Source organism: Lepidochelys kempii, chromosome 3, assembly GCF_965140285.1.
Source record: "Lepidochelys kempii isolate rLepKem1 chromosome 3, rLepKem1.hap1, whole genome shotgun sequence".
In the NCBI taxonomy this organism is placed as follows: Eukaryota; Metazoa; Chordata; order Testudines; family Cheloniidae; genus Lepidochelys; species Lepidochelys kempii.
The window spans coordinates 88882990-88895392 of record NC_136382.1 but is presented as its reverse complement, the minus strand read 5'-3'; the positions used below and the strand labels follow the sequence as shown (position 1 = coordinate 88895392).

The 12403-nt window shown below is 40.6% G+C and overlaps 1 protein-coding gene across 18 annotated transcripts in view; it reads left to right on the top strand.

Annotated features, from left to right (window-relative positions):
• The window catches only part of HS3ST5 (heparan sulfate-glucosamine 3-sulfotransferase 5), a 268625-nt gene extending 259029 nt beyond the window's left edge, over positions 1–9596 (top strand). For all 18 annotated transcript variants that reach the window (XM_078852167.1, XM_078852170.1, XM_073337106.2 and 15 more), the window contains 2 exons: positions 2573–2711; positions 7878–9596. In XM_078852167.1, the coding sequence (XP_078708293.1) occupies positions 2605–2711; positions 7878–8808 (1038 nt within the window). In that variant the 5' untranslated portion in view covers positions 2573–2604 and the 3' untranslated portion in view covers positions 8809–9596. The remainder of the gene's footprint in view (positions 1–2572; positions 2712–7877) is intronic.
• Positions 9597–12403: the final 2807 nt, after the last annotated feature.

The following is a 12403-nucleotide window of genomic DNA, read 5'->3' as shown; positions in this document are numbered from 1 at the left end:
AAGCGGGGTTTTAGGGCTTTAAGGGGCAAATGATCTCTGTTCTAACTCTACTGATGTCAAGGGAGTTACAGCAGGAATTAATTTGGCCTTCAACGTTCTTGAAAATTTATATTATGCCTGATTGCTTCACAGTGCTCCCAACATTCAAAGCTACAGTGCACTGAGCAGAAAAACCTAATAACAAAGACCTGTTATGCTTGTGTTCCCTCCTTCCCCTGCAAGTTTCTAAGCTGCCGATTGAGCAAAGAAACATAAAAGACAAAACTGTTACTCATGTGCACAAAAAAGGTCAGCTCTTATAACTTCAAAACTTCCTTCCAATTTGACTGGTTTCTCTGGTCTCAAGGAGATCTGCAAAAAACAAACCAAGTATGAACAAAACTCTTTCTACTCTTTAGATAGGCACGCACCACATTTCTGATAGAAATATATGGAGAAAATGGGATTTTTGTTTTAATACATGCAAAACTCAAAACTGGCTGGACAAATTTTCATGAAACTTTACAAATAAATCACCTCTGAGCTGAAGCCAAGCACAGAAAATTCACCCCAAATGAATTTGTTTGCAAATGTTATGAGTAATTCATAAGTGGTGAAATAAGGAATAGGGGGTGTGCGTGAAATGTAAATATGTAAGCCACTGTTGTAGTTCAGCCTGGTTGGTAATGGAGCAACTGTTTGCTCTATAACTCTCTCTCTCAATCTTGCACACACACACAAAACTGGTGCAAATGTTTTAAAGGAATTGTGAATCCCAATGAGCCTATATATATATAGGCTCATTGGGATTCACAATTCCTTTAAAACATTTGCACCAGTTTTGTGCATATATATATATGTTAAGGACAACATGATTACTGAGAGAATGAGACCCTATGGAATCTATGTGCAGGAGCCAGGATATCTGTAATTTAATTTCACTATGTTCTGCAGATCTCCATAATTACAGAAAGTCCTGCAGATATGATTTAACATGACTAATCCATTGGGATCCAAGTAGCTAGACAAGGGAGGACATTTGGACTGTGTTTTATTCTCATATGGAGAGGATTGTGTATGTTTCCTGAGAACTGAAATTCAGAACCAATTACTGTAATACTGAAACCTTTCTTTTATTTACAGAAAGCAGCAGTGCAGGATTTAAGACTGTAAACCTATGGAAATTTGCTCTCATTATCATCATCATTTCTTGTCCCTTCCCTATTTCTTAATTAAAGGAATTTAATTAAAGTAGTAATTAGTCATAATGTATCTACACAGAGATATAATATCTGTATATTTTCTCCTCACTTTTAAATTGTTCACATATTAAGCTCCAGTTATGTATTGTCTGCACTGCTTAAAATCTAAAATTCTTTATTTTGGGAGCATTTTTGTGTTTAACTTCGAAAGGCTGGGGGAAAATATAACAAAAAAAAAAAAAAAAAGAGGAAAGATGGTTTTGTGGTTACGACACTAGGCAGCAACTCAAACTTCAGTTCAATTCCCAGCTGTGCTATAGATTTCTTCTGTGACCTTGGGCAAATCAGTGAATCTCTCTGTACTGTTCCCCATCTCTTTTTTCCCTAAGAGAACAATAATGCTTCCTCTGTAAACTCTTCAGGGCAGGGACTCTCTCTTACTCTGTGTTTGTGCCGTGCCCAGCACTATGCAGCCAGGATCTTGGGACTATTACTGTGGGGCTACTGTCATATTAATAAGAAAGAATTCAGTACTACAGGCTAAATGAAGGCTTGGAGCCATGATCTGCTTCTATATCTTTACTAGACATTATTATTATTATTATTTATTAGCATTACAGAAGCATCTTACAGTACGTCTACACAGCCCACGTCAGTGAACCTCCCAGCCTGGGCTGACAGACTCGGGGCAGCGGGGTTGCTCCAGCATGCTAAATGTAGCTGTATAGGCCGCACTTTGAACATACTGCTTGGGCTGGAGGCTCAGGCTTGAAGCCCACCCCCTTCCCTAGCCTTCAGAGCCCGAGCTCCAGCCTGAGCCAAAACTTCAAAGCGCTGTCTATTTTAAGAGTGGTAGTGAAAACCTTGCTGCCCCAAGTCTATCAGCCCAGGTGGGGGGGGCTGGCGGCCACAAGCTGTGCAGATGTACCAGCAGACGCTTCAGTCAGAATCTCGTGCCCATTGTAATAGGCTACGTACAAACACTTAATGAGAGACAGTCTGTGCCCCCAAAGGGTTTACCAGCTAAACAGACGAGACAGGCGAAGGGTGGGAAGGGAAACAAGATACAGAGGGAGATGAATTGACTTGGTTTCCTGACTCCCAGTCCCCAGGTTCTAGCCACTGGACCCTGCTTCTCCTAGTAATGGTGGACATAGTTAAACTGGCTCTTAAATAGTAAGTTCCACTTCCTAGATACGTTGCTTGGCTTCATTATGAATGGCGGAAAAAGAGCAAAATAAACAAGTTTTATCTAATACCAATGCCGCTTTAAAAGATTTTTGCAAGTGAGGCTTAATCACTTGTAAGAATTGATTGCCTGCCTGTTAATAAACATTAGCCAGTGTATTGCAACTTGCTGATGAGTGGTTTATGTGTTCTGGTCCCTGCAGACTGAAGAAGTCCTGAAGATTGATGGAGGGCCATGCTATTCAAACAGCAGGCGTTGCTGAGACAGAAGCTCTTTGTGCTAGGCAGCCTTGCTATTGGAAGTCTCCTATATCTAGTTGCCAGAGTTGGGAGCTTGGATAGGTAAGTAATTAAACAACCAGGCATAAGTCACAGTCTTAATTATAAATGGATCTGGATTTATTAATTATAACTGGGTTTTTTTCTCCTTGTTTGCTTAAAACATATAGATCTCCAGGTTTTTTTCCTACTGATGTATAGAAAGACTATGCACCTTAATACTGATTTTCATTATTTCTTCCTTCTCTTTCTGGGGAGGGAGTGGGACAAGGGAGAGAGGTGCTGCTTGTCCAAGTCAAAGTATTTCTATCTGTCTATTTGTATTCTGTGTGCATTGGAGCTTGTTTTCAGAGAAGGAATAAAGCAGCATACGGTACAAATGTCATTACAGTAGCTCATTTTTGTCTGTGTGCATCTGTGCGTTGACCTCTAGTCTCAGCAAAACAGTTATGATGTATTTATGTATCTTCTTTTCTAAATTTACGGAAAAGCAATTAATGCGCGACAGTGGTAATTAAAATTATGTATGAGCCTGCAGAGTAGCTTATCAAGTTTTGAATCCTATTGCGCTTGAAAGATTGCTGCAGGGTTTGAGAATTTTAACTATGTTAACTAGCCATGATGTTCTGAAGCTGAATGCACCAGACAAGGAGGTTGTGTCTGCAAGTGATTTCCTTGAGAGCAGTGGAAAATCCACAGAGAGGAAATTAGAGAGTATTTGGCACTCTTGACCAGGCACACCCTTAGAAACTATTTGGGATGTAACAGACCTATCTCTAACAGCTGATAATGTCTTTGAGACCTTAGAACGACCTGGGATTGCTTTGATAGATGCCAGCTTTGGAAGCATGACTGAAAAAAGAGTTTGGGGTTCCCTGTGGTTGAGGCCTAGGTCTGTACAAATTGGGGTTGTGTACGCATATCTGTGCCAGTGACCCTGCTCACCCCTTACCCTGGAAAAATATGGCTGATGTGCAAAACTGTGACATGCTTCTATCAAAATATCTAGAGCATGTAAAACTGCATAGGAACAACATGGGAACTGCAATATCAAATCAGACTACTGACCAACCTGGGCCCCATCCCTATGTGGTGGTGTTGCCTTCCTCTTCCATTCACTTCAGTCCCACTATTGAGGAAGGCATTCAATGCTATCAGGTGGACTCAGTGCCTCACAGGATCAGATCCCTAAACTGGTATCTTGCCTCTAGCAGTGACCAATGCTTGATGCTTCAGAGGACATTAAAACTAAAGATAGCCAATTATGTGATTCTGTAGGTGGGGCAAAAATTCCTTCTTGACTCCTTCAGGAGTTTATCTTATGCCCTGGGGCATGAAATGTAATTAACCTTATATCATTATCTAAGCTTACACAGCTACAAATGTTATTGATGGTCATAAAATTATCCAGCCACAATATCTAACTCATAGACCTCATGCAGCAGTGAATTCCAGAAGTTCCATATATAATATTGCTAATGACAGTATGATTTATCTTCATCTTTCATTAAGCAATGTGGAAAAATACCACACTGCCATTAAAACATCTCTGTTTGTACTCGAGAGATAAGGTGGGTGAGATAATATCTTTTATTGGACCAATTTCAATGCAAAATATTACCTCACCCATCTTGTCTCTCTAATATCCTGGGACCAAAACAGCTACAACACTCTATTTGTACTCTTCATGAGAGAGAGAGAGAGAGAGAGAGAGGGCGTGTCTTCACTACAGGGGAGATCGATGCTCTGGCAATCAATGCAGCAGGTGTCAATTTAGCAGGTCAAGTGAAGACCCGCTAAATCGATGGCAGAGTGCTCTCCAGTCAACCCCGGTACTCCACCTCTCTGAGAAGAGTAAGGTAAGTCAACCAGAAAGCATCTCCCATCGACGCAGCACAGTGAAGACACTGGGGTAAGTTGACCTAAGCTATGTAGACTCCAGCTACTTTATTCATGTAGCTGGAGTAGCGTAACTTAGGTCGACTTACCCTGGTAGTGAAGACAAGCCCAGAGAGACATAGAAGGACCAACTGAAAGAGCCTTTCTACAGGTGTGTTAGGGCCCAATCTAAAGCCCATTGAAGTCAGTAATAGAAGGACTCCCATTGACTTCAGTAGGCTTGTGATTGGAGCCTCAGTCAGTTACGCCCAGATCCTCAAAGGTATTTAGTCACTTAACTTCCACTGAAGTCAGTGGGAATTGGGCACCTAAATACCTTTGAGGATCAGGGATTAAGGGCTTAATATAATGGGCATGGCTGGTTGTACTATCTATTATAAAGGATGCCTGAGACTTACCATGAAAAAAGACCCTGTTTTCAGTTACTTATAACTTTCCCAAACTTTAACCATCTGAGCTGAAACTTCCCATTCCAGGTGTCTGCCTCAGGAACTGCTTAACAGAGATAAGGCAACTGGTTGTGCTGAAAGGTAAATTATCAAACTGAAGAGGGGTTGCTAGCAGAGTTCCTCCAGGATCAGTCTTGGGACCAATTTTATTCAATATTTTATTGATGACCTTGGCACAATAAAAAAAATATCTGATGATTTGCTGATGATACTAAGTTGGGAGGCACCCAATATTGTACAGGGAGATCTGGATGAAGACCAGAGTAATAGAAATGGGATGAAATTAAATAGTACAAAGTGCAAGGTCCTGTACTTCTGGTCTAATAATAAGAATTTCTGCTACAAGCTGGGGGCTCATCAGTTGGAAGCGACAGAGGAGAGAGACCTGGTTGCATAGGTCAATCACGGAATGACTATGAGCCATCAGTATGCTGCAACTGTGAAAAAAGGCAAGTGCAATCCTAGGATGTATTAGGCGAGGCATTTCCAGTAGAGGTAGAGAAATAATAATACCGTTGTCCAAGGCATTGGTAGGCCCTCGTTTGGAATAGTGTGTACAATTCTAGTCACCCATGTGGGTGCTGGCTGGTGCAGGTGGCCTGTGATATACAGGATGTCAGACTAGATGATCTAGTGGTCCCTTCTGGCCTTAAAATCTATGACTCTATGAATATTTTTGGAAACTTTCAGTCAAAACAATGTAGCCATTTCTGAATATATTATTTTGCCCATATTAAAACATTCTGGCAACCTGTTCTTTGAGGATCTCTAGTGACCCCTTGTTTTGGAGTAAGGACTTGAAATTTGGCAGGAGCATGACCTTTGTGTCAAGGATGTGCCTTTTGGCATCCATATGAAAATCTGCCCAAATGTGTCCAAGTTATAAGCCTTTGAAAAGTCACAGTTTGCAATGCTCAGGAACAGTTAAAAGCTCTAAAGATTCCATCCTCATTGAGCAAACTCAAGCTTGTGTAGACCAGACTGTGCATGAACCATCCCCACAGAGGAATTGAGCATGCTCCAGCCCAGCCTACAGGGAGAACTGGATTTTCCCTGTAATGGCTGCTCCCAGGTGCTTCAGGCAATGGTGGAGCCAGGCATCAGACCTGAAATCAGGGAACCTGTCCTTCCTATGCATTCAATGATCACCCCTTGCCCCCCCCCCAAACACTTACTGGCATCCAGGCAGCATGGAGTAGGATGGATTAGATGACCTCCTGAGGTCTCTTCCAACCCTCATCTTTAAATATTCTATGATTCTATTATCTTATTCAAATGCAGAGGTAACAAAAGCTGGACTGGTTGTGGGAAAGGAGTAGATTGGGAGAAGGAGTCCAGCGAGACTGGGACTGGAGTGGGGAGAGAAACTTGGACTGGGGCTGACTGGACAAGGATGCTGGGACTGGGTGTTGGGGGGAGTAGAGGAGAGCCTGGGACTGGTTGGGCAGGGAGGCTGGGACTGGAAGTCAGTGAGAGAAATGGTGGGAGACTGGGAGCCAGGTGGTTGGGGACAACAAGGAGATCTGACAAGGAGCTGGGTGTGGGGAACAACTGGGACTGGCTGGACAAAGAGTCTAGAACAAAGCCCAGGAAGAAGGAAGACTGGGACAAAGATCCGGGGAGACTGAGAAGGAGAGAGAGGCGTAACTGAGACTGGCTGGGCAAGGAGACTGGGGACTGAGCATGTGGAAGAGGTCAAACTTAGATTGGGAGAGATATTGGGACTTGAACAGAGAGTCCAAAGGGAAAAACTAGGACTGGGACAAGAACCCAGATGAACAGAGACTGGAACCAGATAGGTAAGGATCCAAGGGTGGGAAAGAGACAAGACTGGTACATGAACAGGCTGGAGGAACAGGACAGAAGGAGTCAAGCTTGGGGCAAAAACACAAGAGCACATACCCCTCTGGAGGCTGGAATGGAACCCAAGATTATGGAGTCTCACTATTCCTCTGCTGTCAGCAAATATCTGTGAAATCTGCTGGCAAATTGTGCTGCCTCTTACTCAAGTGCTGATGACAACATACTACCGCTATTAGACCCTCTATTACTTCAAGTGACAGAAGTCTCTGCAATGGTTCTAAAGGTTCCAAGTCTGCAGATGAACGTGTGGATGTCAGTTTGATGCCACATGATGGAAATTCTGTTTTTTTCAGTTTGCTTTTTAATAAAAACCTAGTAAATTACACACGCACACACACACAAAACTTTGTTAAAACAACATTATTAGCAGGGATTCTGTGCCTAAAATACTATATAAACATATAAATAAGGACTTTATCATAATGCACACACTTAATTCTGGCATTTCCCAACTTTTCAGTGCTTCACCTTGCAACCTTAATAATGCTCTTTTTATATGGGGGAGGGGTGTGTGTGTGTGTGTGTGTGTATGTAATACTCATCTATAGATATATAGAGAGAGAGATTATGTGCAAACTTGAGCATTAGTGTTTTCAGGGATTATGATAGATTTTGTCTCTTGGAATCCTGACAATTGGCTCATTATTCCATATCTTAGGTTATTAATAGCATTTTGAAAGTATAAATACCTTAAATGACAAGATATTACTTCCAAAAATAGCACTACACATCAGGAATCGGTTTGTTTCAGGATTTTCTACCAAAAGCACATTGCCCAGATCTGTCAAATATCTCATTGTAAAGCAGGTGCTAATTTGACCCAGGCCACTTGTTTTTCTTGTGCTGTGAACATGCTGCTATCAATTAAGAGCTTGATGAATAGGAATTTGGAAGAATATTAAAAATGCCACAGATTGTCTGCCCCATTTAATAAAGGGTGGATTAAAATAAAATTTGCAAACGTATGTTCATTATGGTTTATAACAGAACAAAATCTCATCTGTTTTGTTGATTTCAGGCTGCAGCCCATTTGTCCCATTGATGATCGACTTCGACCCCATGGCCAAGACGAGATCCCACTCCGAGCTCTGCAGTTCAAGCGTGGGCTGCTACATGAGTTCCGTAAGGGCAACGCCAGTAAGGAGCAAATCCGACTTCACAATTTGGTTCAGCAGCTCCCTAAGGCCATTATAATTGGGGTGAGGAAAGGAGGCACCCGTGCACTGCTTGAGATGCTGAACCTCCATCCTGCAGTGGTCAAAGCTTCTCAAGAAATTCACTTCTTTGATAATGACGAGAACTATGCCAAGGGTATTGAATGGTACAGGAAAAAAATGCCTTTTTCTTACCCTCATCAAATAACAATTGAGAAAAGCCCTGCATATTTTATCACAGAGGAGGTACCTGAAAGGATTTATAAAATGAACTCATCCATCAAATTACTGATCATTGTCAGGGAACCCACAACAAGAGCTATTTCTGATTACACTCAGGTGCTGGAGGGGAAGGAAAGAAAGAATAAAACCTACTACAAATTTGAGAAGCTGGCTATTGATCCTAATACCTGCGAAGTGAACACTAAGTATAAGGCAGTGAGAACCAGCATCTACACAAAACATCTGGAGAGATGGTTAAAATACTTTCCAATCGAGCAGTTTCATATTGTAGATGGAGATCGGCTCATTACAGAACCACTGCCAGAACTCCAGCTGGTGGAGAAGTTCCTAAATCTTCCTCCAAGGATAAGTCAGTACAATTTATACTTCAATGTCACCAGAGGGTTTTACTGCTTGCGATTTAACATTGTCTTTAACAAGTGCCTGGCGGGTAGCAAGGGACGCATTCATCCAGAGGTGGATTCCTCTGTCATTACCAAATTGCGCAAGTTCTTTCACCCTTTTAATCAAAAATTTTACCAGATCACTGGGAGGACATTTAACTGGCCCTAAACTAAATTTCATACAACACTATGTGTTGCACCTGGAGACAAGCAGCAGTGTCTCTTCTAGAGTAAAAATATGCACTTTTCATAGACACAACTATCAAATTAACTTTTTTTCATGCATACTTGTACATATGCAGTGTGTGACCAAATATAAGATGGGATCAATTTTTCTACAGAGTAGTAACTAACATAACTTTACTCTCTACATAGTTGCATCATTTTAAGCTATACAAATAAAGGACAAGGTAGTATTTAGGGGAATAAATTCAGATACTGTGCAAAAGGGCCAGTGTTCCTCTTGCTCAATAACATTTATTATGTGACACTTTTATAGACCCAGACAGAATGTTAGTTTAGAACATGCAAATTCACCTTGGAATTGTATGTAGCTGTGAGGGTATATTGGAAAGTATAACATTCAGGCTATATTAAGTATGCACCTTGCTAAAGGAATTCTGACACTTTAAATACAATGATGAATTGTTATAGTGATACTGGATAATACTATTTTCTTATTATTTGAAAAGAAAATCCTATCTCGTACAAACAACATTGGTTCAAAGTTCCTGTGGTGAGTTTGCACTATTGTTTTATTGTATGGACCATAGTGTCACTTGTAGCATGTCAATCATATATGAAAAAAAATCAAATAATTTTTTCGTCTATGCTTGTGTGTCAACAAAGAGAAACATCATGTATATAGTGTATATTGTTTGTAAATACTGGTTTCACACTAAGTAATTCTATTTTGTAAACTGAATATGGCTATTTAATTTATTGTGAAAATTAAATTTATTGTGGTATTTAAAAATGGAATGGATTAAAATTACTATATGTGCAACTATTTTCTACCTTCTGCTGTTTGGTGTATATTGGGGTGATCCCAGAGGCAAAAATGCATGTGTGTGTATGTGTGTGAGAGAGAAAGAGAGAGAGAGAGAGAGAGAGACTTGCACTTGTAAACCTCATTTCTGGACAGTTGAGAAAACTGATATATGAATTGAAGTTGAGTTTATTAAAAAACTCAACCATCTGGAAAGCTGGTGTAATACACACCTCAAAGAACATTATTGCTGTTCAGTTAAAGCACTTTGAAATAATTAATTCAGTTGCAGTTGCCCATGAGGGTGAAAGATGTCTATAAACAGGTATATCAGAAGAGCAAAGCAGTCATTAAAAAATGAAATGACAGAGAGACAAACAGGTTTAGAAGAAATCAAAGAAAACATTTGTGGTATTCCTGCTTTTAAGTGAAAATATATAGGTCTGCCTAGAAACAAACAAGCCATAGAGCTGCTACCACTGACATAAACATATAGCTCAAGTGTTCATTCAGGAAATGAAGGAAAATTAGCTCTGAATTGGGTATCTTCATATTATATATACTCTACTGCTCTTAAGCATTTATAAGAAAAACAAAGGCAATTTAAAATTGTATTTTTTTTTAAACAGAGAGCTTTTTAGAACCATTGTGTGAAAGATGTATAGGGAGAGCTATTTTGGAAGGTATCCAGAGTATTCAAATCTTGTGAGTTATGATAGTGGTGTATTTGGTAGCTCAGTTCATAATAAGCTAAAGTTTTCCCCATGGTCTGTTTATCCTGCTTAGTGATTTGAATGAATCAGTTTTCTACACAAGTGATTTTTAAGTCTTCTGTGAGAGATTGCTAACTGTCTCACCATGCCTTTAATCATATGTGCTAGTACTGTAAACAGCAAACACTTTCTTCCCAAGCTGATTGGGCAGTCCTCTGAGAAGGCCGGATGTTAGAGAATGGGTGCAACGTTTAAACACCAAAAGCACTCAATGCTTTATCTAATGAACTATCTCACTTGCCCAGATACTGACACAGAATTCGGGGCAGATTTTTGAATTTAAACAATCCAGCAGATTGGATACATAATGCTCTTTCCATTTTAAAATGTACAAGGCTTTTTTGGAGGTGCGAGCAGATCCCAGAAGGCTTCATGTGGGGGCTGCTTATTGTCCTGGTCTAGTCAGGAGGCAGGTTGCTGTTGCCCTGATGCACAAAGGCCAAGAGAAGAGGTCCATTTGTGCCTGGGAGTTACTGCTCTGCTGGAGGGCTGGGATGGTGATGTAGTGAAGCAGCTGTGTCACCCCCAAACTAGTCCTACGTAGCCTCCTCTGAACAGGAAATACACTCTTGAAATACAGAGCATTCTTGTGGCTGCATTCCGCAGGAAGCTCACATAAAGGGTTGGCTACCTACCTTGGGCTACTAAGACACTTAACTTCAGTGGACTTTGGATCAGGCCCCTCATTTACAAATCTAGAACAAGTTCTTGGGCAAAACTGGTTCAAAAGAGCATGCATGGATGAGGGCTGTGATGTCCAAAGGAGCCTGAAATAGTAGGGCACCCAAAGCCCAGCTGAGAATATTAACACAACTGAGTTGTTGACATTGGCTGGTTAAAAGTAAAACAGCAGAACTCATTCTTTAAAAAAAAACAATCCATAGCCCAAACTGATACTTGAAGATTGTGCTGTAATATTCATAACTGGTTTGAGCAACTCTGACCTTATGGTATTTACCTCTTCAGGACCAAGGTGTGAATAATTCATTTTGGCCACCTCGCTCGGTTCCCAAAGTTCTGGGTGAATCATTTCTATTCAAATGGATCATGAGTGCTCATCCTGGAAAGAGCGCTTTTTGTTTTAGCTTATGATTGCAACATGATGTACAGTTAAATGAAGCTGCAGATGCTAACTCACTGCATTGGAGTCCCCTAGAGACACTGTATAGTTCATATTCTCTAAAAGGCTGTAAAACTGAAGGCTAAACAATCCATAAACCAAAAATTCAGATTAAAACCTCTAATCTAGTTGTGCACTTTTAACAAAATTGTCCCAGCTCCTATTGACTCTACACAGCACAACAATTTACAACATATAGGACGACTTTAACTATCTACATATCCCTGTCTGAAAGTGTAAATTAAACATTTAACACTTTGAGTGCATTGAGTCATTTAACGTTACACATTTGCACTATCTTTTGGGTGGTGCTGGGGGGTCACAAAAACAATCTCTAAACTCACCAGACTGAAGACACACCATTCATGTTTATCTTGGGCTGCTGCTCCCTTTTCAGCTGAATGATAGGGAATCTAAGTTGTCAATCATGGTCTGATAATAATTGCTAAAATAAATCTTAGGGAGGCCCTTGTGTCCCTTTCTCTAACCTCAGTACAAGTCTAACGGCCTCAAATTCACCTGGTTGATATTGACAATTGATAATGAGTCATCTCGCTATCATCCTGAACACCCAGAGGTACTGAGGCTCAAGTAGGGAAAGTGCAAGGCTCCTTTAAAAACATTGGTTAGAGGTTTGGGATTTTTAATGGATTTTTCTCCCCAAATTTTTGTGGTCTACACAATTTTATTGCTTACATTTTCATGCGTTTAGGAGTTCAGCTTTAGGGCCCAGAAAGTCTGTGAACTGTAAGACTGTGAGTCCACTCACCTGTACCCAAACATTTTAAATTGATGCAATACACCCAATTTTCAAACTTGTGTGCCTAAATCCCACACCCAGATCAATATATCAAATTATTTCACGGGCAGGAGTGCTGAGGTT